General features: G+C 44.7%; 1 protein-coding gene across 2 annotated transcripts in view; it reads left to right on the top strand.

Annotated features, from left to right (window-relative positions):
• LOC142560111 (uncharacterized) overlaps positions 1-26251 on the top strand; it is a 185600-nt gene that overhangs the window by 157867 nt on the left and 1482 nt on the right. For both annotated transcript variants that reach the window (XM_075671931.1, XM_075671932.1), the window contains 19 exons: positions 1895-1927; positions 2051-2104; positions 4214-4282; positions 5274-5306; positions 8620-8673; positions 10999-11070; positions 11688-11720; positions 15459-15512; positions 15587-15655; positions 16383-16415; positions 17560-17616; positions 18182-18250; positions 19127-19159; positions 21079-21132; positions 22439-22519; positions 22615-22647; positions 23479-23532; positions 24949-25014; positions 25119-25151. In XM_075671931.1, the coding sequence (XP_075528046.1) occupies positions 1895-1927; positions 2051-2104; positions 4214-4282; positions 5274-5306; positions 8620-8673; positions 10999-11070; positions 11688-11720; positions 15459-15512; positions 15587-15655; positions 16383-16415; positions 17560-17616; positions 18182-18250; positions 19127-19159; positions 21079-21132; positions 22439-22519; positions 22615-22647; positions 23479-23532; positions 24949-25014; positions 25119-25151 (984 nt within the window). The remainder of the gene's footprint in view (positions 1-1894; positions 1928-2050; positions 2105-4213; positions 4283-5273; positions 5307-8619; positions 8674-10998; positions 11071-11687; positions 11721-15458; positions 15513-15586; positions 15656-16382; positions 16416-17559; positions 17617-18181; positions 18251-19126; positions 19160-21078; positions 21133-22438; positions 22520-22614; positions 22648-23478; positions 23533-24948; positions 25015-25118; positions 25152-26251) is intronic.

Here is a 26251-nt window from a genome sequence, read left to right as displayed (position 1 = left end):
GTTGGAACTATAGCGTTGGTTATTTCTCTGCCAAATCTCGGCTCGGTGGACCAGCCATATAAACAGAGCCAGCATAGTTATGTGAAGTACGACGCCGCATGACGCTTACTTGTCGTACGTCATGGACATCCTTAGTCTTTTTAGTGCAGTATGCAAGACCAACTAACCTGACTTACTGCTTTGGTCAACTATCCGAAAGTTCTGCATTCGATGGGGAAACTGCTTGAATGTTACTATATACCTATAGACCCGTAAGTAAGGAACGAGCGAACTTACCGGTTCGTCAAACGAGACCGCGTCTGTCGAACCGACAGCCACGACTGACTCTTTCCTGCTTGGCCGTCGTTGCTCACTCTTTGGGCAAGGCCACGTATAGTACAGGTTCTGACGGAAAACCACTTCGAAAAGCGCACCGGACAGGACAATTATGTGGCAACATCTAGTGCCACGCCTCCGACTTTCATTATCGCCAGACGCAGTACCTTAACCGCTCATCTGCATTCCTGTAAGACGCATGAGTGCGAGCGAACAAACAAAGCAAGAAGATAAGCCCAGAAATTGCTACACATAAATGCGGTGAGTCAAAAAAGACCGTCAGTGCTCGCTGGCTACTTCTGCTGGCGCGGCTCCAATAAGGAGCGAGACTTGAAAATCCAGATAGAGACTAGCAAAGAGTGCTGTTCGAAGGGATTTGCATTTCACCAATTTGTGTCCCCTTCCTCAGTTCGATCTTATGCTTTAGTGCTAATGCATACTGGAATCTCCGCTTTCATTTTTTCAAATGTAAAACTGGTTCAGATGTTTCTTTTTATTAACGTAAGCGTAACGATCTGCTCCAACGGCTCAGTGAGGTCGGAGTAATCGCTGAAGGACTTGACAAAGTAATCAACGAGAGAGAGTGAGGAGCAATTAGTATTTAATTAAAGCTGGAGATGTTTGCCTGGCTGGCCGATGAGGTGCTACTGCAGTTGTTGGGTGAAAGATGTGATGTACACGGCACATCATACAAACGCACAAGGGGCAAAAAGAATTAAATCATGTGCTTTTAAGTGGCAAAACCACTTTCTGATTATGAGACTCCGGAAATTTGGACCACCTGGGGTTCTTTAACGTGCGCCTCAATCTAAGTATACCCGCCGTGGTTGCTCAGTGGCTATGGTGTTGGGCTGCTGAGCACGAGGATCGAATCCCGGCCACGGCGGCCGCATTTCGATGGGGGCGAAATGCGAAAACACCCGTGTACTTAGATTTAGGTGCACGTTAAAGAACCCCAGGTGGTCCAGATTTCCGGAGTCCTCCACTACGGCGTGCCTCATAATCAGAAAGTGGTTTTGGCACGTACAACCACATAACCTAATTTTTTCAATGCGGCCGCCATGGCCGGGATTCGATCCCGCGACCTCGTGCTTAGCAGCCCAACACCGCAGCCCCTAAGCAACCACGACGGGTGCGCACAAGGGGCAATTCTTATTATTATTTTATATGAAGACGTGCATGCACACACACATAGGGAAATAGGGAAGGAGCAAGCTGGGCAACTGCCACCAAGAGGGGGGCCCAAAGCCTGCCCATACCCTTTAGCGAGGAGGGGATAGAAAAGGAAGTTGAAGAAGAAGGGAAGCAAAGAAGAAACAGCGAGATGACAGGCCACAAAGGCGAAAGTAAAGCGTGCCATACAGTGAGCAAGTAGACAGAGAACGCGCACGCAAGAACAAAAAAAAAGGAAAAAAAAAGCGGCACATGCATCTATAGACACGCACCAACAGAAACCGAATGAATATATTAATTGTGGCCATAAGCATCGCCCAGCAGTCGGCACTGCCTAACTTTCTTGTACGTTTTCTTTGTGGCCCCGCTTTTTTTTTTTCCTTCATTCTGAATCCGTTCGTTGCAGGTCGTCAAGATGCGTCAGACGTGCGTGAAACCCGTGAGTACGCGCATCACGCTTAGCTGTTTCAAGGGAGCGCGGAATTCGCGCTTAAGCCTGTGGATGTCACGTGAGCGTTTTTTTTCTTTCCCATTTGCTCTCACTCGTTTTCCACGTCTGTAGTACACTCCGAAGGAAGCAGCCATCATCCTGTGCAACGCATTCCACCGACCTACGGTAAGCTTGTAAGCAGCGCGTGCTGATGTTTCTGTACCTAAGCGCGTATCGAGACAGAAGCGATGAGGTGAGTATTTTGTTGCCGTTGATCAAGTGATGCAACCCTTCTCGAAAAAAAATCGTTCGACACGAGATGAGCGATTACTGCAAAACTCGAGAAGAAAGCTGCGACAGGGTGCAGCGAAGCAAGGCGCCGTCTCGTTTGACGACGTCGAATGCTTGCTTGTTGTTCTGTTCCCACGTCCTATAGCAAAGTCCTGTATTGCCGAACGCTGCGTGTACTACAAGCAAAAAGGGAACCGAATTTAAGATAACCACACATGCCGAAATGATATCGGAGAGCACGGAACCTAGACGGGCCCATCGTAGGAGGCTGTTGACTAAGAAGACTTGGAATATTAGTGAAAAGAAGCTACAGTGACAGGCAATCGTTGTTCGTTAACGTACTGGTCAAAACGGGAAGTCCATTGCGTACTACAAAATTGAAAGTATAAGCGTTAATACTTTGCAATTTCCAATGTACGAATATAACGGAATGGAATTAAGGGAGAGGGGTGAGGGCCAAGTAGCCCGCCACGCGCACTCGTGATTAAGTTGTATATTCAGGGTGATATCGAAATAACTGCTGTTTGTGTCCATCGCCTACAATGAGCTCGCTAAGCAAATACGTGCCCTCTACATGTTGTTTGGGATCGGGCTGCTGGTACGATCTGTTGAGAACTCGGCGCTGACGCCCGTGGTTGTACCTGGGTCGCAAGCCCCAAGGGTAGCGTTGGCCTGGCGGCCTGGGGTACAACTGGAAGCATCCGAAGGTCCCGGCAAAGCATGAGTCGACTGGTAACAACGAAACAACTTGTTTATTTTAACATCGCAAAGAGTTGGCGGTCAGGTTTGACCGAAGTAGAGAGACGGGAGAGCACATCACTCAACAGAAGAAATCGGAGCCCTCCTTTTGGCGTCCGGGGGCAGCTGTTTTTATACTCTCGCAGTTGAGGGCAAGAAGGAACCCCTCAAAAGACGAGCACGTGAATGTACAATGGGCTAATGGTGACGCACACTGTCGTAGCGATGCCGTAGCACCATGTCGAGCACGATCTCGTAGCACCCTGTCGTGGCGCTGCCGGTCGGACACAATGACTGTAATGAGAAGATGGTCCCTGCTTTGGCATCGCCTGTTTCGGGCATAATGACTGGAACGAGATCCCTGCTTTGGCATCGCCTGTTTCGGGCCCAATAACTGGAATGAGATCCCTGCTTTGGCATCGCCTGTTTCGGGCACAATGACTGGAACGAGATCCCTGCTTTGGCATCGCCTGTTTCGGGCCCAATAACTGGAATGAGATCCCTGCTTTGGCATCGCCTGTTTCGGGCCCAATAACTGGAATGAGATCCCTGCTTTGGCATCGCCTGTTTCGGGCACAATGACTGGAATGCGAGGATGATCCCTAGGCGGTCGCATCGCCGCAGTCGCGCCTGGAAACACCTGGCGATGAGTGTTGCGGCGACGACGATCGGGCCAAAATGTCTGCCGCCCCGCCGCAGTCGCGCCGGCAAAACCACGTGTCGCAGGCGAATCGCAACAATGTCGTGCAGAAAATGCGATGGCAACGAAACGTTTGACCGTTAGTACATTTAAGCAGAACATGACTTCCTTGTTGTTGTAGTTGGAATAATTGCTTAATAAACAGTGTGATCATAGAAAAATACTAAGCCATAGAGTGGACGGCTACCTCAAACACTAGAAAATATAATAGTCTCAGTGACTTAGGAACGTCAAAGAGAGAAAGACAGAAAGAAAAATATATCCGATTATTAAAACATTGATACATAAATCAAGCACAGCATGATAAACATTTCTTGTTAATGCTGCGTGTGTATTCAGGCTCATCCATGAAAGCGCCGTTATTAATTTTATGCATCGAAGTTCGCGCTTGACTATGGTTTTGATGGTGTTATTTGCGCGTTAAGTAGCAAAGCTTTTTTTTTTCCTGGCCACACTTAAGTTCTAAAAATGTTTCACTGGGAAGTCTGTCTAAAGATTTAGAATGCGTAGCACAAATTGCGTGTCTTATTGGTTGCATATTTCTGAGCTTTTTTCTCTCGTTCTAGGAAAAACGGACAGAGTGTATTCGTTGCGTCGAAGATTACGACCTTCCTGAAAACGCGACGAAAATTCAGGTATGTGATAAACGCTCTGCAGAATTTGCTTTTCGTTGCGAGCGCCTAATCCCGTTCTTAAAAGCCTCCAAAGAAACAAAATTCCCGTACGTGCCGGGCGACTTGTGCCAGATGCCCCACCCCCTTCCCTCCCCTCAGCCTACGCCTCTGCTGTATCAAGTGTGCTTGTTCCTTTCAGGCCAAAAGGCATTCGACTGTTGCTTCACTTGCTGCATAAGAAAGAACAACCTGACCTGAACTGAAAAAGATAAAGAAAAAAAATCTGTCAGGGTCATATTTTCTTTATGCGAGCAAGGTGTAGCCCATAGGCACAGCGTCCCGGCGAGATCTTGTAAAGCCGGGTTTCTACGAACCCTAAGAGTAGAAATGCTGAATCAAAATAAGCTTATATGCCGGGCTGGCGCAAATAATCTCCCCGATTCCCTTGTCGCATTAAGCCAGACTAATAAAATGAAATAGCTATTATTTTTCGCGATCGATCAGACGAAAGTGAACCCCAAGGGTCTGGAACCCCTAGGTTCCACTTATTGTTCTAGCGCGTTGTATAGCTAGGGCCACGACTCTGACAGTCCTGATCTCATGTGGTCGCATGCAAGAGTTTATTGTTCAGTTGCCTGGCAGCTCCTAACTGCTCGTCGTACGCGACACCCGCACTTTGTAGGATGTTCCACATCACCGCCATGGCCAGTAGTGGCGCTGGCTGACACTCCCAGAGGGCTGGGATAGAAGTACATGTACAAAAAGCAAAATGTTTTTTTTTCTTCCTCTTTACCCCATTGAACAATCTATAGCTTATGTAGAAGCCAGCGACAAATACCTGCCAATATTTCCAACCGTATCCACCAACCGTATCCAAATGAATGAATGAATGAATTAATTAATTAATTATTAAGTGAATAATTTAATCTATACAAGTAACAATTAATTTAGTAATTTAGGAATTTTTTTATTATTCACGTCAACGTCATCTTCGTTTTTTTGTTTTTTTCAGCAACGGGAACTCGATTGGAAGTGCACGCCACACGTGAGTCCATGTCCTTTCCAAATTATTTGCAAGCAAGTGAAATAATTTCGTATGCGCAAGAGCTCGCACAATTCCGAAAAGTATTCAACAACTCTATCTTTCTCTCTTCTTTTAATATAATTACTTTATTTTTACTTACTATCCAGCTCATTCTTGCGTACCCGCCGAATTCGGTCAAACGCCACACTGGAATCACTGCAAGTGGAAGAATTCCTCCTCCGTACTCGTTCACATCGCGAAATTTGTTGCCCAACAATCGACCAGCGCTTTTGTCAACGTCTGTGTTCGGCTTTGGCTAAAACGTGCGCGGCCACGTTTTCTTTCTTTTTTTTTTTTTGCGTGTTCGCATCTTTATGTAATCGTATATACCCGCATATCTGGCCACAACTGGGCATTCGGTAACAACCGAATGTCGGATTTCCAAGTCGGCTCACAACAGAAAGTGTTTGCATCGTATTCTAAACGTGGCGAATACCCACAACACACCACTTGGTATAACCGAAATAAGAGGTCTAGGATCTCGGGGCAGAAACAACCACAGCGCCAATTGTTTCCGTTCATTCACCGCATGTGTAAGCTTCAACCAAATTTCTTGCATCTCCAGAGTTTTCAAACGCGTACTGCATCCAAGCAGGTTAAGCAGTTTTTTTTTATTATTCAGCGAGTTCTGCCAAGTTTACAGAATGTAGATTCACTTCGTCAACTCCCCACAGGCACTTCAGATATGAGAACATGAACGGTTCAATGCGCAGCATACACTTAAAGCACCCGTACGACCACTTGAAACGTGTGCCAGATGCAAAAATTGTCAAAAGCAACCACGACAGAAGTGAGCCCACAACACGACCGCATACTGTCGCCGTGAGCAGAGACCCAGGTGCCCACCTTCCCCGACACTTTGCGCATGTTATTCACGTTTCAATCAAGGGTCTAATCAGACGTGTTCAAGCACGTGCGCAACGCGTTTAACCATCGCTATGTTTATCGGGGATTTTGATGCGCTATTCTGGCGTGCGCGTCGATCTGTCCGCACATCGCCTGAAAGAAATAGACGCTGCAGCGAAATAACGCACACACGACCCCTGTTGGAAAAGCATTGCCTTCGCGGATACTTAATGAAAAGGGGCATCGACAAGGGGTTTTCTGAAGGACGCTTGGCTTCTGCGCTCCTGGCCGCCCGTTTTCACGGCCGATCCGTTTACGACCGACATTTTACGACTGTATTCCCACTCAAACACCGACCGGTTCGAAACCGATGGGCTTCTTGAGCGCTCATGTGAACTTGCACCGATCGTTTATGTTTTATTTGGAACGTACTGTCGACACCGGCTGAACCATTTCATTAAAAAAAATATGAGTTGAAAATTTGTTTGGATAACGCACATCCTCGCTAAGTCGAAACGCAATTCGCGCATTCAAGAAAAAGTTCAACAGTTCCTTCACTTTCATCTCTGTTACAAGCCGTGGTGCGGTAGTGTGGTGACCTTGGGGTTGTGCTGCGAGTCCGAGGTAGCGGGATCGAATCCCGGCCGCGGCGGCCGCATTTCGATGAACTGCAAAAGCGCCTGTGTACAGTGCATTCGGTGTGCGATGAAGAACCCCAGGTTGTCGAAATTGATCCGGAGACACCCACCGCGGCGCGCCTCATAATTATACCGTGACTTTCTCAGGTAAAATCCCAGAATTCATTGTTCTTTTTTATTTCTTCTTGTGCAGAATATATTTGCACAATGAAACACGAAACACTGAGTAGGCGAATATTAATTAGTAGTTGGTTTGCTGAACTAGACGCAACTGTATACTTGCTCCAGCATATCAAAAAAGTTACTATGAGCTTCGGTGAAATTTTTCGCGTTTTAATGGGGATTTGTGGTGTCAAACTGAGCGTATATCAAAAAGGTTACGTTAGGATTTGTGGGGATATCTAGTGATATGATTTATACTGCGCCACGTGCGTGCGAAATTTTGTTGTTGTTATTATTATGGTTTTATTCTCGTCTGTTATCTTGTTTGTATTCTTTCATTTGTTTTCTTTCTTTTATGTCGTGGCTGAAAAGGTGTTCCGACAATAAGCGCTGTGATAGCAAGTTCGCGCATTGTCGATATATCGCACTTTGACTATGCATATAGTATAGTATTTATTACAGTATATAGTATAGCATGTAGTAACACGCTATGACTAACTTATGGTACGCTTTATTCCTTTATTTTTTCTGAAGTTTATTCCTTTTGTATTTCTTTTAGGTTTATTTTATTGGAATTAAAATTATTCAATAAAGTTTAGTCAACATCTAATGGTGCCGGCTGCCCCTCTTCACATAATAGTGAAGATAATAAGAAAAATCCTTCACTACATGAGGAAGGGTCGCAGGACCAGAAAATAAAGAGTGGAGCTATCTGAATAGATCACACAAGGTCCTCATACAGTCCCTGATGAACTGCAAAATAAAGAGACGAAGAACGAGAACATGTTGCCGAGTCACGTGGTTTTATTTCATATCTTGCGGGCTTTCTTTGAACGTCGAAGAAAATCACCACGCCAGCATGTACTTTGCCACAAAAAATTGGATTGGTCGTTTCTGAACCTCCTCTACAACGCAACGAAACTCAGTTGGCCCCAAAGTGAATATCGAAATTATTGCACAATTTATCTTCTTTAATTAAATAATTAAGCGGAATATAAAAAAATACCTTAAGGAGCCCCACCTGATGGCAAACCGTATGCCGTGGGTTTAATGCAACTGCGGCTAACTACCTTTATTTTTTAAATCCTTGGCATAGGTTAGGTGAAGCACCCGGCATAAATTCACCTTGTGCGGCGGAGACGATAACAAAGCCTTCGCCTTCGCATGCAGTAACGATGAGTTTATAAATATTCGGACGCGCTTTACCTAGTGTTTTCCGCACTACAAGCCGCCTAAGATAACCCGTTCAGCGCACTCAATACCGCGCACGTTTGGCACGTAACTGTACTACATGCTTAAAAAGCAGTATTAATAAGCATGATTTCTTCAGCATGGTGTTATTGGAGAAAGTCCTGAACGAAATTGTTGGGGAACACTACAAGCGAGTAGCTGGTTGCTTTTTATTTGACTGACCGCGATTGTTGACATAAGGTCACTTGATATGGAGTAGAATTAAAATTCGTACTTAGCTTGTAGGTTAGCAAACCAGGAGCAACCTGGTCAGCCTGCCTGCCTATCCTTCTCTCTCTCTCTCTCTCTCTTTTTTTTTTTTTTAGCGAACAAGAGATGAAACCCGAAAAATGCAAATGCCAACGTATCTAACGCATCTGATATTGCCTCTGTTTCAGCAATCACCGGCCACACTGCTGCTTCTGGAGTGCCGCTTCCGGCTTGCAAAAAACGTACGCTCCTTTTTAACGTGCGAACACTTCGAATAGCTACTAACTGTAGCGCTTCCCATAGGCTACGCATTCGGGCACAGTCTATACCGCGTGAGCCCTGGTAGCTGCAATGCTAAAATAAGTTTGCCTGAGACCTGAGTAAGGGACCTGAGTATTAGAGATGCGGGTAAACTTGTAGGTTAAAAGATTTGAGTGAGAGACGGGATGCTGGTATATCGGCCTGGAACAGACTATATATGGTGAGTTGATTTCGAGAACTCGCTGACATTAAAAGCACCGCACCAACAACAGGCACACAGGTTTACAGGACAAAGCACGACTAAGAGCGGTTTATTTTTCCATTCGTTTTCATATTCATAGCTGTAAAAGGTTAGGAGGAGGAGGAGACAAAGGAGAGGAAAGACAGGGAGGTTAGCCAGTGTAAGTACCGGCTGGCTACCCTGTGCTGGGGAAAGGGGTAAAGGGAAGAAAAAGAGAAAGAAGAAGAGGGAAAAAATGGAAAAAATAAGAGAAAATTCACACGGTAACGCGAAACTACGCGCTACAACGTTCAAAGGCGGTCGCACAATTCGCATGTCCTTAAAAACTTCAACAAAGCCCTTAAGACCTTGAGTGCCGAAGCCCGTCTGGACCAATGTCCTAGAGCTTTTTCCTCTGTAAAGGGGCGATTGTCCAGTTTTGCGAGAGCGGTCACGAGCACTTTTCTTCGCACTGCGTAACGGGGAAAGTCACATAGGAGGTGTTGAATCGTCTCCTCGCAGCCGCAGGTGTCACAAGTAGGGCTGTCGGCCATGCCAATGCGGAATGAATATGAGTTCGTGAATGCCACGCCGAGCCACAGGCGGCACAGAAGTGTTGCTTCCGCTCGTGGCAACCCTGGTGGTAGGCGGAGTTGCAGAAGTGGATCCAATTTGTGGAGACGTGCGTTCGTGAAATCACTGGTGTTCCACAGATTCTGCGTAAGCTCGCGGGCGAGGGAGCGAAGACTTGTGGCTGCATCTGTTCTTGACAGCGGTATGAGTATAATCTGGGTACCATCATGAGACGACCGGGCAGCGTCATCCGCACTGTCATTTCCTGAAATTCCACAGTGACCCGGTATCCACTGGTAGATGATGTTGTGTCCCTTGTTGATTGCGTGATGGTGGAGCAGTCGGATGTCTGCGACTAGTTGCTCATTCGGTCCATGGTTGAAAGGGGACATCAGACACTGAAGAGCTGCCTTTGAGTCACATAAGATGGACCATGAATGTGATGATTTGTGAACAATAAACTCCAGAGCAGCACGGATAGCTGCGAGTTCTGCAGCCGTCGATGACGTAATGTGAGATGTCTTGAACTTGAGGGTGACGCACTCTGCGGGAATCACCACTGCTCCAGCTGAACTATTAGAGGATACAGAACCGTCTGTGTAAACGTGGACAGCCAATTGCCAATTGGTTAGGGTGGTAAGAAAGTGATTAGACACCAGCCTCCCTTACAGCCGCACTATCCTTTTGCACACCGGAGGTCAAATCAATTTTCACAAATTATAACCAGATAGATGGCGAACTCACGGGGGGGGGGGGGGGGGCGAGAGGGGAAGGGGGACCGCTTTCTTGCACTTAGTGAAGCCATGACCACCGATTTCTAAATCACTCTTGTCGTAGTCCACTCACTTTAAGTCAGCGTGTTCTCAATATCAACACGAACCAATTGGCTCCATTTATTGGCCTGTTATCTACGGTGAGTACGCTAAAGAGGAATGCAATCCCTGTTTTAATATCATCAGAGCAAGTCACTGCCTTACCGGCTGTCCAAAAGATGCTCTGTTAACACCATGACATCTAGATTAGGCTCAGTGATCACGATATCGCTGCTGTGGATACGCACCAAAGGCGACAGAGGAATCCACAGATAAAGATAACGCTTAAGTGGAACTTGAAAACACAAGCATCGCATAGCTACCGCGCAGACTCCCACTCAATAGAGGCGCTGAATGTTTCGAAATTGAATATACGTATTTTTGCTTTCAATGAGAATACTATATCGTGCGTGACACATACAAACTTAAAAAAAATGTGAATATGAAACGTCATTACTAAGTTAAATGTCCATTGACATAGCGCCTGCTGAGCCGATTAGCCTTGCGTAAGATGCTGCAATTTTGCATTCGCCTCATATAACACACCGGTTCTGCAAACATTCAATTATACCGTTTTCTTTTTTGTCGTGTATTTTAGAACATGTGATATTACGATATCTCTGCTCCCGAAAAAAAAGAATAAAGTATATCTCGTCGCGACGTTGTATCGAAATTTGTTCTCGCGAGCCTTTGCTTCGCAGCGCGAGAACCTGACCGAGTGCGAGAGGTGCGTCAACGAGACCAACATCGCGGAGAATGCCACATTCGCTGAGGTGAGCACTTGCGAATGCGCCGGCATATATATATATATGTGTGTGTATATATATATGTGTGTGTGTGTGTGTGTGTGTGTGTGTGTGTGTGTGTGTGTGTGTGTGTGTGTGTGTGTGTGTGTGTGTGTGTGTGTGTGTGTGTGTGTGTGTGTGTGTGTGTGTGTGTGTGTGTGTGTGTGAACCAGAAGAATGGGGGTTAACCGAAAGGCCTGGTATTTATTAATCATAGCACAACAAGCCAACAAACAAAGACACCAAGGACAACACAGGGGAATTTACTTGTACTTACTAATTGAATTAAAGAAATAGTTAATTAATGTAAATGAAAGTAGATGAAAAAACAACTTGCCGCAGGCGGGGAGCGATCCCACGTGTTCGCTTTGCGCGTTCGATGCTCCACCACATCTCCACCCGTGTGTGTGTGTGTGTGTGTGTGTGTGTGTGTGTATATATATATATATATATATATATATATATATATATATATGTGTGTGTGTGTGTGTGTGTGTGTGTGTGTGTGTGTGTGTGTGTGTGTGTGTGTGTGTGTGTGTGTGTGTGTGTGTGTGTGTGTGTTCCTCGGATGTGGCTGCAAATTTCGTTGTTTTTTTCCATTTCAGTACAAAAAAGTGGAAGCTGACTGCATGCCCAGAGTGAGTATATATCTTCTGATCATCTCCCTGCTTTTCCTCAGGGAAAGCTTTCGCTCGGCGTCAACTCTGATTTCTCTTTTCATACAGATGTAAAACGCAGAAATGTTTTATATGTACACCCCGCGACTGAGTTGAAAGAAATTTGTTTGATTTGGGAGAGAAAGTTAAATTCTAGTGATTGTAGGAAACCAAACTTTGATTTAGGACTTCATTTATTTACGAATGTTTCAGAAGTTCTTTTTAATTTTTTTTTAATATTTGGGGTTTTACGTGCCAAAACCACTTTCTGATTATGAGGCACGCCGTAGTGGAGGACTCCGGAAATTTTGACCACCTGGGGTTCTTTAACGTGCACCTAAATCTAAGCACACGGGTGTTTTCGCATTTCGCCCCCATCGAAATGCGGCCGCCGTGGCCGGGATTCGATCCCGCGACCTCGTGCTCAGCAGCCCAACACCATAGCCACTGAGCAACCACGGCGGGTGTTTCAGAAGTTTGGTACACTTAAAAGTAATTGAAGCGTGAAGTTTATGAGTTCTTAACTGTGCAGCACTAGACTATCTATAGCGAATAAATTTGATAATTGAATTTACAGCTTACTTAAGATTGTTAGTGCTTACTAAGACTTTGTAAAATTATGTGGCATATTTAAGAGCTGCGTACAATGCGTTCATGTAGTCCGCTTTAGGTGTATTACTAAGTGCGTTTAAAGAATTGTGATAGCCCTTTCCATTGTTGTGTTATAGAGTCGTAAGCTGTATTGTCCCCTTTTTTTCTTTGTTTTGGGATTTTCTACAAGTTTTGTTAACACACGTCGATAGCCTAAATAAAATGTCTACTTGCTACAGTCTAATTTCAGATTATAATTTTTTTCTTTTCATTTAACAAAACCTCATCAAATCTGGTGGAGTCGTGCCGAAAAGCAATTTCTCTGTTTCCACGTATTTTAGATAGGAGTCCCCCCCCCCCACCCTAAACCTTGCTCTTAAAAAGAAAAGCGAGAGGCTTGCGCGCTTATTCAGGCAACCAGCGTGACAAGTCAGCTCAATGGCAGCCTATTCTGTCGAAAGCAAGTACACACAAGCGATCCGCGTCTTGAGCCACGTGACGTACTAGTCACGTGGTTTGAGTTTAATGGCTCACGCAATGCGATCGCATTGCTCGCGAGCCAAGACTAAAGGGGAAGCTAACCTTCCGACTGAAGTCTTGGTCACGTAGGGTGCGACAGCAGCAGTAACTACAGACAGGCATACAATGGTGAAACATTCGCACACGTATCTTAAATGTGAGTATAATATAGAAACATAACTGAAGCATAACTGCGAGTCGGCCTAGTTGGAACAGATTCATTTTTAAACAAAAAAAAATTTTTTTGCTCAATACAAACAGGGACGAAGAAAAGGAGGAACACAAGGACGAGCGCTTCTATAGAAAGCCACACGTACAAACTCTTCATAATACGAAGGAATTGTTGAGATTCAGAAAAAGACTAACCGAACGAACTGATATCTAACGCAATACAAAGCAAATTGAAGGCGGAATATTTTATTTAACATTAATGGTAAACTGTAATTTACAAAGGCGTAGACTAGTATGCCGTACGTCTTGTCAGCTATTCATTTTTGTGGTCACATATCTTGAAACTCGCGCTAATGTTAGGATTTCTACTCGACCGACGTGGCGTTGAAACCTGGCTGACTTCACCGTACGTTTCACCTCTTCTTGACTAAGGTGTTCGACCTACTCGACCTACCGTCGAGTCTGTTCCGACTCCTGGCGACACCATAGATGTGTTTGATTTCCAGTGAGTCTAGTCAAGCACATATCCTTTAAGCTCACCAAGGCATTTGCCCGTGACCTGAAGAATTACATGAATATTTTTATTTAGCGGCCGCGTTCTCTTTCGTATAATCGTCTTCATTTCCACATAATTGGTAGCAGGCATGATATATATGAGTGAAAAAATATCCTGTTGGATAACATATCTATTGGAAACTTGTTTACCTAGTCTCATTTAATATTGAGTGATTGGTTCGTTTAGCCGTGCATGAAACTGTCAAAACTATATAGACTGTCAAAATTCCAAGGCATCATTTTTTTTTCAGAATTCCCCATCATAACCCCAGAAAAACAGGGTTATTGAAAAGCTGTATCTTGGTTAACGGGCTATAGCATTTCTGTTATATCCGGGAAGGCGCAAGCTCGAGATTGCCTGGGCTGCTCTGGTTGGAAAGAAAAGAAGCGATGCCAACGCTTCCTGGTTTTCCTTCTTCGTCTCTATCTCTGGATAATGCTTTGCTGTCTAAAGCGAGCAAAGGACCCGACACGCAAGCAGGAGGAAGCGTTGGCAGAGTTTTTTTTTTTTTTTTCAGCCAGAGCAGCCCATGCAATCTCGAGCTCGCGCCTCCCGGAGACTGGTGACGTCACCGCAGCCCCAAGCATTCCTCTCCACCGCAATCTATATGTTAAGTCGGCTCATCTGCAATGTTTCTGCTACTATCCCATCCCGCAGGCATATCTTTTACTTTCTCTCCGTCAGCGAGCTTAGTGGTAAGGATCCTCCGCACTCCGCTATTATCAGGCCGCCTCTTCAATAGTACGAACGCGAGAGATTAGCATTTAAAAAATTATGACGCGAGCGGAGACCGCGGCTCATATGACTGTCGCTTCTCTGTCGAAGCTCTCGTAGGAGCGCAGTTAGTGATACGTGATGAGATAAAGCCTCTGACGCACGAGGTCTCTGTGCCGAGGCTTCAAGGTTGTCTGCGCCCGGAGAACGGACACTATGCGGCAGGAGAGAGAACGTTACGGCCAAGGGGCATGATAGAAATCGCCTTACAACGCGAGCGAATAATTCTCCTTTCTCGAGATGGTCGTCGCAAATAATTTCAGCCAACAATTAAGTAAAATGAAGCGTGAAAGAATATAATTGCCGAATAAATGTATTTCCACTTCGACAAAGGGTGGAATGCGTTCTCGGACAAAAAAAAATGAGGACCTTCGACACACGAGACCAAACACTCAGTGGTTACAATAACTACTAAAGAAAGGCAATGCGTTGAGTTTTTCATTGAGCAAACATAAAGAGCACCATAAACGCATTCGTAATTATGAGAAGAAATGTATACAGCATGAAGAACAAATAAGTAGGAATCCCCCCCCCCCCCCCCCGAAAAAGAGAAAGGAGCTTTCTGGGTAATCATTAGCAATGCACCGCTTGAATACTCTGCAGCGTAATTAAAGTCATTTGCGATAAAATATTCACTCAAAGCAGCCGGTGTATAAGTAACCATCAAGTCTGCTTCTCGCACATCACTCACTTTCGAGTAACGGCTCATTCATTTGTAAATTTTTTCAAAATATATCTTTAATGTAATCAGTCACCTACAGGAGCCAGAAACCTAAATATCGCAATAGTAGAAGTGATATACGCATATGGTCTTAAAGAAATTATTTCTCACTCAACAAAAAAATATATCGATAGTGGACTGTGTAACTCGTGAACCAACTTTGAACTAAACCATGAATGACTGGACCGAGCTAAGGTAATGACGTACCGACGGCACGAGCGATCACGTCCGTGCCAGAAGTCGGTCGCTCCTTTCCCGTCCCGGCCCGCTTCCGCTTGCGGTACCTTTATTTTAAGTTTCACACCAACTAGCCGAATAACGTGTTATATATATAGTAAGCTTCAAGTTTGTGGCTGCGTTGTAAGCGCCTGCACCTCTTTTCTTGTAGACCTACCCGAAGGACCGCATCAGGCGACTCTGCAAGTGGAGATTCATCGAAGAAGTAAATAGAAACACGGCGAGTCGTTCGTTCCGCAAATTCACGATCTTTCGCTTTCTGTTTTCGCATCAACGCAGGAGGAAGTCCACCGGTGCGAAGAGTGCGTGGACAACTACACACTGCCGGCCGTGTACGAGTACGAAGATGTAAGCATTGCAGCTTAAGAGCGCTAATAGGTTCGTAATTAAAAAATTCGTGGCGCACTAATGAGGCGTCACAGCGGAGTGAGCACAGCACTGCAGCGAAGAATGACGTGCACTTGTCCCGTCCTGCTCACTGCGGCAGTGCCTTCGATAGCGCATCGTGAATGTGTTTAGTGAGCGTTGCAGATTGGCCGCTCTCGGAGGTTCTAAACAGAGCTTGCTAAAATAACTTTCAAACTCGCCTCTGTGCTCGGAAATTAATCAATTTGATAAATGGCCCATGAGGATGCGGATGAGACCTCTTTAAACAAACGAAGGACATACATTGCAAGCGAAGTTTGCAGGCGACCGCAATACGAATGTGAGCAGTAAGCAATTGATGTCAGGGAAGGGACAGAAAATATGAATTTAGATGATTGATTGATTAATTGATTGCTTGCTTGATTGATTGATTGATTGATTGATTGATTGATTGATTGATTGATTGATTGATTGATTGATTGATTGATTGATTGATCTTTTCTGTGTTGCTGTAAATGGGTTGCTTAGGGGTAGTAATTAAATCGGCTATCTATTTCTCTCATTTCTAGCGCACATGTAACCGTGAGCTCGGAAAGCATATCGTGTTGCTTCAGTACTTCGCTGTAGGCATAACGCAAACACTTAGTGCCCTTTATATAAAACTCCTTCACTCTAAATGACTGCTTTCTATTTTCTTTATTTCACTCAGGTGTGGAACATGAGGAAGAAGTGCATGCCTCGGGTAAGCGCTATTGATGACTCGTCTCGTTACGTTTTTGGCGAGCACAACTTACTCTTAAGAAACGTACGAACTTTATGTAGCTTATCCTGTCTGCCCACTATAATAATCTATCCAGCAGGCATTTACTTTCTTTAGCAATGCCCTACACCTGCTTTCAGGTTAGGAACCACATGCGTATATCAGCGTGATATGTGTATAGCGTTCCTGTGAGGAAAGTAGCGAAAGCAATGCTTTTAACAAAATAACTGGGCAAAAGATTGACGACCATTACTCTTGAATGTCAAGATAAGACCTAAAGTGTGTAAAATGTTTTTGATTGCATTTCTTTGACGACGTTCAAATTTGTGCGAATGATATCGCATATTCAATGTTGTCTTTAACCAGTGCGAATAGGTGCACAAAACATGAGAGAATAGCTATACAAGACCTATTATTCGCAGATAATTGATATGATCGAACATTATGCGCAGAAAAGCGCTGGTGCGTTTCTTGGGATTCGCTATCTTGTATGACCATTTGTGAGGCACTAAATGATGAAGGTTTTATTGTTTCCATGAGTTAAAACTGGAGGTTTTAACTCATGGAAACCGAGTTAAAACCGGAGTTTTCAGCTCTGGTTAACCTCCCTGCCTTTCTCTCATTTGCATATCTCTCTCTCTCTCTCCTTCTTATCTTTCTGTCCCCGTTCCCCATTGCAGGGCAGCCAACCAGGCTCAGTCTGGTTTACACCCCTGTCGTTTCTATCTATCTATCTATCTATCTATCTATCTATCTATCTATCTATCTATCTATCTATCTATCTATCTATCTATCTATCTATCTATCTATCTATCTATCTATCTATCTATCTATCCGTCTGTCTGTCTATCTATCTATCTATCTATCTATCTATCTATCTATCTATCTATCTATCTATCTATCTATCTATCTATCTATCTATCTATCCTTATGCGCAACAGACATTGCTTTTGATAATCTGAATATCCCAAGTTTGTTCGTTTGCCCAATTTGACTAATGCGCTGGTGGCCAGCCATCGAGACCAACCGTAGCAGAGGACACGACTAAGTTGAACGAAGTTGGCACTGCAGTCACATCGATATATTTAGCGTTTTTAAGGTGTCCTCCTCTCGATTTCTATTTCAGCCCTCAAGAAAAGAGCTGCTTCGAAAGACATGCGATTGGTACTATAAGTACCAGGATGTAAGTCTTTCTTTCTGTTTTCATTAGGTGTGAAGTATGAGAAGTTTGACCCCGAAAAGGACCAGCCGTTCCAAAATTGTAGTTACGAAAAACAACAAATAGCAAAACCGATGACTAAAATTAAAAGTACTGTCAATAGTCTATAAGATAATTGCAAAACTAACAAATCAAGTTCGCTGATTACAGAGAAAAAAAAATGAGGCTGAAAAGGTTACAGTTACAAGAGCAACACAAACATGAACACCGTCGTAGGAATATAAAGAAAAATAAAAAAAAATTGCGTCTCAATTGTTGTTCACAAGAAATTTATGAAGTCACTTCCTACGAGCAAATCCCGTAGGGCCTTGAGAGATAATCTTGGTTGTGGCGCTACCAGGACGCAAGCACATTTCGCACCGAGCACGTTTTGCACTTTACCTGTGTAAAAAAAGTGTTCAGACGACTGGTTTCAGCATTTTCTTCGGAAGGCGAGGAATGGAGGTGGGGGCGAATCTGTTTTGCGACAGTGACAATGTCTTGTGCCTCATGTTGACTTCCGCGTTTGCATTCCTTTTTGTTATTTTAGATTGAGAAGGCCCAATGTGAAGCGTGCGTTGAGAAGTCTAACCTTCACGAAGATGCATCCTACGCATACGTAAGTATGCATGTAAACTGCATTCGGTTAATACGGAGGTTATGGGTGCACATTTCGGATCGCACGAACGCTAGCTCTCGCAAAGGCGAATGTGCCACATCGTCTCCAAGCGTACGGACCTAGTTTACTTAGTTAAACCTAGTGACCAAGTTAAAGGTTCGTTGTCATGACGTGAAGGTATGAAAAGATAAGGAAGCTTGTACCTTTAATCTGGGAACTTTTCTTATCAGAGCTTATCTTAAAAGGACTAATAAATTTGCTGACAGTTTCTTTTTTCTCTCTTCTTATGTTTATTTTTGATTTGGGCAAATTTTGGCATTTTTGAAACTAACTACCTCGCGCATTAACGTGTTGGAATTCAGGTAACGTCGTTGACATGCACGGATTCTGATTCTTTCACAGAGAAATTACTCAGTGTCCTCTCTATTGGTATACCACTTCCCTATGCAGCGTGTATGTTGTTTGTTTTGTATGCTGGCTGTAGCTGGTTCTCTTATTTTCTTGGTATCGTATACTTAATTTCTTGTTCCTGGCTCCTTGTTTAATTAGATATTTCTACACAATCCCATGCGTGAAATTGCTAAGCTCACCATTATGTGTTCCGCGTCTTTCCATATTCCTCTATAACGCCCTTTACCCAATGTTATACATAGGGAATCTGACAAGTCGGCGAATGAAAGAAAGCAACAAATTAAGTTTTATGTGGTTCCTTTTAACATAAAACACGTTTGGGCAATAACATTGCAAAAATGAGTCGCATAAACACAGCTTCGGCCTTCCTCTCTCAGCGCGTGCTAACGATTCACCGGGAGCTCTGTAATTGTTGTTTTCAATGTCCTTATCTTGTCTTATCTCATGTTTGGCATTCACTTACAGGAGGCACAAGTCCGCAGCATCTGCATGCCAAGGGTGAGTTTTCCGTTGCATTTTATCGTGCCTGTAATCAGCGCTCATCTCTAGTCATTAAACGCGTACGAGATCAAAAAAGAAGAGATATAAGCATGGAAAACGTGTTGCCTCGAGTCTTACATAGGCGAGATGGGAGCACGGTATCTCTGATCAACACTTCCGGGTGTCGCCGCCGGCATTTATCGCAGCTTTCGACGTAGATTGCAACGCCGATTACGCTATTATCCTCATAACTTGACCGAGGAGAGCTCTTGGAAGCCGCTCAAAGCTCCCTAGGCACTAATGCCTACATTCTGCGGCACATCTGCTCGTTCTCTCACTGTCATTTGAAGGAGTCGTGTGTATCTAGGTTTCGCGGCGATTATCGAGCCTGGTAGGTAGTGGGTTGCGTCCAGTGTTCCGTGTTGTGGTGGCGATTGCCTCTGGAATAAAGAAATAAAGGTGTGATGAGGTTTCATCGCGTGCGGCGAGCAGCGAAATAACGATGTCCTCGCGTCGATGAACCGCAGCAGAGCATCTCGAAACATACGTCACTGCCGCAGAAAAGTGGTAGTTCTTGTTCTTTTAGACGTACGTACATGTAGAGAACAATTCCTCGCTCGAATTCGTGCACGGCAAAGTAGATCAAAGCAATTAAGCGCGCTAGCATATATATATATATATATATATATATATATATATATATATATATATATATAAAAGAACATTTTGAAAGTAGTTTGTGTTTTGTAAGTTTGTTAGGTCATTTGTAACCCCTGAGCACAAATATCCAGGTCGTTTGCGAAAGCTGCCGTTCAGGTTTAGGCCGCCAAGCAAGGGAAACGGGCGTCATGGCTGAAGGGCCAGCTAACACTCCTGTCCCGTGAAACTGTGATGACGATAAGTTTTAACATGAACTCGACGTGGGTGGGACGAATCAAAAGTCAAGCTGTAAAGTCCGACACGACCGCGTTTCCATGCATCTTGCCAAGCAGGTTGAAGGCGTACCGAGAGAACTCACCTCGACGATTGCTCGGCCCGACCCGCTAGCATTTGCCTTGCCCCGGCGACCAGATTTCGATCGACAATCCGACTCTACCCGTCTTTAGCGTGATCATGTAAGCGTAGCTGTAATCAAGACCAGAGGAGAATAATCAGAATGGAAGTTTTGAAGAAAACCATCGACGATGATTGTCGATGTAAGCGAATAGCCCGAACGAACGAATGAGCGAACAAGAGAGAGAACGAGACAGCGGGAAAGAAAGCCAAAGAGAAGAGAGAGAGAGAGTGGACGAGTGTTTTCCTTCCCCAGTCTGACCGCCAGCTACGAAAACGAATGAGAGCCAAAATGAGCAAAAACGTTTGGACAGCAGCCTAGTCATTAAATATAGCGGGGATGGGGTGAGCGCGTAGAGCACACGTCGCACCGAAGCGCATTTTGCGTGTTTTTCACTCTGTAGCTAAGTTTACATGAAGCCGACTTGTCGAGTTCATGTGAACGCTAGTGGGTCGGGTCGAGTAAGTGTCGAGGCGATTTCGGTCAACCCACCTGCAATTGTCTTCCCAACCCGTTTAGTAAGGTGCAAGTTGACGCGGTTGGGTGGATGTGGGTGCAGCTCGATTTCCAACTCGACCCGCTCACGTCGAGTTCGTGTGTACGCAGCTAATGACAGGAAATTTCAGAAGGACGTGCTCAGAACTCTTCGGAATTCTGCAGTGCAACAATGTAGCTCACGCGCATTGCGCGCGTCTGGCTGGCAGGCAGTTTCTTTTCCCCACAGACAGTGTTCCGCAGGCCTCGTCTGCTGAGTGCTGTCGAGTACCTGAGCATTAGTTGACTGCGTCCTAATGAATACACGTGTGGAGGCGTCGCTCTGATTACCTATAGCGGTGTCGTTATGATCACTTCGATACTTATCTTTATGTGTTCTCGATTGCAGAAACCTCCGAGAGAAAGAGTGAAGGATGCTTGCCCGCGGAGATTCAAACAACCGGTAAGATTCGATTCGGTGTATGAAGATCATGTGCTTCCATGATTGGAGTACAACCATAATAGGAGGAAAGGGGAGAATTCATTACCGAAAAGGCAAAGATATCGACCTGAGCTAGTATGTATGTGATCTGGCCTGCTACACTGCGCCGAGGAAAAAGGAAAGGGAGCAGAAAAAGTCGCAGTTTCACCCGCAAGGCGAAGCAACGATTGCGATAGCAAAATAGTGCACAGCAATACGAAGTAAGGATAGCAGTTTTATCGGCCGTGCAAACTTGGAAACATTCTCTTACTTACTGAATTAATAACCATGGTGTCAGCGCGCGCGAGCAAGCATGAACACATCCCACTCGATTAGCGCGGACACTCGCTGTCAAAACGCTCAAGTGAGCAAGCGCGGCAGCAGCAGCGAGCGAAGTGACCAAGCAGTGTATCGCTTCAACGCAAGAGCGGCGAGAACACGGCGCGCACAATGGTGTGGGTCGTCCGCAGATCACTTTCAGGATATGGCGCGAGCGGCCGCGCGAAGTACACACTTGCTCGCGGAGGCGAGGCCGCCTTCCCTCCCTCCCGCTTGCCTCCATATGTGGCGCGCGAGATTGAGCCACGATCGTGAGTTCCCCTTGCGCCCGGTCGCGAAACGCACAGTTGCTGTCGGAGCACAACGCCGCCCCCACCTGCCTCCCTTCCTCCCTTCCATCGCCCCACGGCGTTTCGCCCGACGGAAAACGACGCGTTTGCTCTCAGCTTTCTTCGTTTGCGCGCGCCAGATTGTTCGGCGATCGTCGGTTTCCCTCGCGCGCTTTCACTCGCACGTATAGCATACGACGCGCGGCGACGGTTATCGCCCCTGGACTTTATACGGAACGTCACGGCGACGGCGACGACAACAATGCGCTTGGAGTGCCCATATAAGCGCTATCGCAACAAGTGATCAAAGATAAATTCTATTTGAACTGAAGTGGCCACGCTTTCTGTGCAGAAGGCATTGCCTAAGCGCACCTTCAAATCGTCGTGAGTCATGAATGCAGGCAAAGGCGAGAGCCCGTCCGTTATCAACGGCGAGTCCCTCTTGAGCGGAAAAGTGAGTGACGGTAAAGTCAGGAAAGTGAAATGCATTTTTGCTTGTATATTCATTGTCGTACGGTGCACGAGGGCAATCCTACCGTACCCACGCAGTGATGCTCGCCCCATTCAGAGTATTATCTGCGCCTCGGTAAAGAAATACTCGTAGCCGCTCTTGAATTAGGCAGAAGAAGATTACAGGAACATTTATTTTTCCTTCAATATGACTATTTTTCTTTCTTCAGGAGGATATTGAACGATGCAGAAAGTGTGCCGAGGAGTACATGAACGACCACAACGCGGCCAACGAGGTGCACTCGCTAAACGTAAGGAGCTTCGTCAGAGCGTCGCACGAAGTAAAATAATGTTGTATGCGCTTGAGTATAATGGTATTGTTCCTCTCATGTCTTCCTGATTTCAGGTACCACAGCTGTATCGTAAATGCCTGTCCGGGGTAAGGATGTTTTTTTCTCGGAGAAACCTGTACGTGCTTGTTCTTGAAAGAAAAAACGCCTGTTCCCCAACGTCAAATAATTTCTGGCAGGTTGCATGAACTTGGAATGCAATCTACGTGATTTGCTATGAGCCAATTGTATGTGTCACGTTTTCGCTAATCTGTGAGTTGTGTGTGAATATTAATTACAACGTAAACATTGGCATTTTGATTAGTTGTGCAAGATTGTTTCAACACTTCGTAGTATTTTTATTTCTAACTTGTGTAAGTAAGTTGAACGCCTTGGTAGTACTGTGATATGTTCCCTTGGTTGATATCCTACATTTTATGTTTGATACCTTGGATGTTACCGCCTTTGTCAAACAATTTGACTGTTCAGCCATACTACATGGAACTTCATCTTTTAGCCCTTGAAATTATAACCAAACGGTCAATCTTCTGCAAGGCCTGTTGTGTGCGGCATACAAAAGCAGTGCGGCCGGATTATCATCATGAGCCTTATGTGTTTCCTCTTTTCAAAATGAAGGCCAATTATCTGCCATTACTTCTGTCCTGCTCAACATTTCTTTCTTAATCTCAACTAGAATATCAGCTACCCCTGTTTACTGTCCAGTGCACACCGCTGTCTTCCTGCCTGAAAAAAATGAACTTGAATTGTGGTCCTTTCTAGCACAAAACACCTGCAAACTACGCAAGAAAACCTTTAAATTATTAGTTAGTAGACCTTAAGGTATTAACTTTAGGAAACTTGTTGGTTACCGTAGTGTGTGCTAATGATTTACCAATCTGCGTACGACCACCCAAACTGTTTGTTACTGCTCTTGGTTCCAGAACAACCTGAAGTACCGCCTTCTTGAAGAGTGCCAACAGAAGATACAGGAACCGGTGAGCACGTCACAGCTTCATAACGCATCCTTAGCAAACCTATACGACGTGTATATGAAGACATTGTACAGTAGTTGCGTACATGCCCATTGAATATTACTTAATTTTGGGTAAACGAAAGACGTCAGATTTTCTTTTAATTTTACGTGACTAAAGAACGCCAGAATTTTATGTATTTTTGCAAAGAGACAGAAAAGATAAGAGACAACAAAATCTCAAGGATGGGACGAATTGGCACTCCGAGTTGTCACTTCGTCTACTGCAATCTCGGCCTATTGATGCTTCTCGAAGTGGCCCACGTATATAAAACCCACAGTATCCAATAACCTATAGTCGTTACTAAACGATTGCCGAAAAAGAACACCTAAAATAGGCCTTCAGATAAAATCCGATACAAGAATGCCGATATTTCGCAATTATCAAAATTGAAAATGCTAAATCGTCCCTACGCTGTGTGTTGCGGTTGCTTGCTCCGTTTCGTGATAGTCCTATCCGTGATGTGTCGGCGTCAAAATAAACACACCTATTGTGACCACTTTGACGATCCTGCTTTTGGTGTAGAGTTTGTGTGGCCATAGGGAAACCCATCATTGCAGTTATCTGCTCTAAAAGCCTTAGTAACCTTCCTTACTATAGGTTGTATTGTATTGATGTTTAACAGATAAATTAGCACGCCCTTGTTCTTCTTTACATGAAAGTGATGTATCCCCGTATTAAAACTTAGCATGCCCTTCCGGATGCGTGTGTGCTTCTTACATTTCGATTCAATTGGTCGATTGCTTTGTGTTTAATTGCATAATCTGCGGAGTGTGCCAATTTGTCTTTTTTTATTTATTGGCTATTTAGCCACATTTTCTAAATGTGCTTTCTTGTCGAATCATTTTTTCACACCCCTTCACGTTGTCGTTCTTTGATCATTGAACAGTTTATTAAGGCGAAAGCCTTAGATGGCTCATGGGTCGAAAATTTGACCGTCCGGCGTCATGGCACCAAAATTGGGTGTCGAACCCTCGGTTTTTGGTGGAAGTCGAATCCACGACCTTTGGTGTTAATTAAGGCGAAGTTCATTAAGCCATACTTAGTTAAGGTATAGTTAATTAAGACATTCCAACCCATGGCCTTTGGTGATAGAAAACAATAATAGGAAGTGACAACGCATTCGAATGAGAATGTCAAGTAACTTAATGTATCTTGAGCTCGCAGGCTTCCGCCTTCATCCTCTTCAGCGTATGCTATAGCGACGGTCCTTTTTTTTACTTATGGTGAAGCCGACGACACAATGTTTGCCAACACATCCAACTTCTCCAGATCAATCAATCACTTACTCACTCACCCAGGCTCATAATTTTGTAGTCTAGCTTGCTCCGTGATGAAGGCCAACTGAGATATGCTATGGTCTATGCTTGCATCCTTCAGGAAGTGGCGAAGAAGTGCAAGGATTGCATCGTGAACACATACCGCTGGAGGATACCCGAGCATGTGGTAAGATGCAGTAACCATGTCTACCTACGTTTTCCTGCCATGCGTCCACGTATTTGTGTAGACACCTGTTAAAACAAATGCTTGCCGTCAATCTCTCTCCACAGGCACGGGAGGCGAGAAAACGTTGTCTTCTTGAGGTAAGTTGCAACAACGCCCATGGCATTGTGCTCATATTCCTTACTTCTCTTTTCTTTCTTTAAAAGTCCTATTACCTTTTGCACAGGGTTGCAGCTTCGACGAGCCTTCTATCTATTACAGTACTATATATTCAATTTACTCGAATATACACCGGCCTCGACTGAAATTACAGGCCAGAAAATTCTTTGCTGGAATACAATGTGATACGGAAAGCGTAGCGGCAAACCTAACCTAACAAAGCTGCACTGTAACAGATAATTTTTCTTGCGTCCTGATTACTCACTGTGGTTGTCTGACCACAGATTGTGGTCGTCAGATGCTATGACTCTCATGGCGGGACTTAATCCTCGAATCGAAGCCGATCAGATAGTTTCGTACTCAGTATATTCAAGTGACGTATCGGCTCGAATTCGAGGTAAACAAAACGCATTCCTTTTTTCTTAGTCGCATTTGTTTAGGCCGGCCTTGCGTCTCTTTCGCTCCAACTACCATATGCAGTTCCTTCTTTCCGATGTAACTTTCGTCTCTTCCCGACACCTGTCTTGAGCACCTCAGTTTTCCATTTGAACTTTAGCTTAGATGTCCACGACTTTGATCGTCTTTAGAATGTGGCCTTTGTGAACGTTATCGTTTCTCGTCATCATATGGCCCGTCCACGTAAACATATGGCGGCTTCGGCTGCTGCGTCACTTTATACATAAGAATGAAATTTTAAGGGAAACAAACGCCAGCGAAAAAGGAAACTTAATGTCGAATGTTCCTTAGAGCTTGCACCGTTATAGTGTTCATTTGAGGCTGACAATAGCCAATGAACTCTCTGCTTGCAAGCATGCACGGCGCCTGTTCGAGCAAGCGAAATAATATACCACAAAAAATGGTCCTATGAAGCAAAATGTACGTTTACTTTGGAGAAAGAACTACGTTGTCAATGATCTGACGGGACAAATAGTTACCCTTACTGATGTATCATCCTTTAAGACAGAATTGCTGGTGTATCTGGATCGAGTGGACATTCAGCTACCCTAATCCCGTCTATATGCATGAAATCGATATTTATATGATGTACGTCTTGACTGTGAGATGACATCATGTAGTGTTC

The sequence above is a fragment of the Dermacentor variabilis genome, chromosome 10, assembly GCF_050947875.1.
Source record: "Dermacentor variabilis isolate Ectoservices chromosome 10, ASM5094787v1, whole genome shotgun sequence".
Lineage (NCBI taxonomy): Eukaryota > Metazoa > Arthropoda > Arachnida > Ixodida > Ixodidae > Dermacentor > Dermacentor variabilis.
This window is presented reverse-complemented; position numbering and strand designations above follow the sequence as displayed.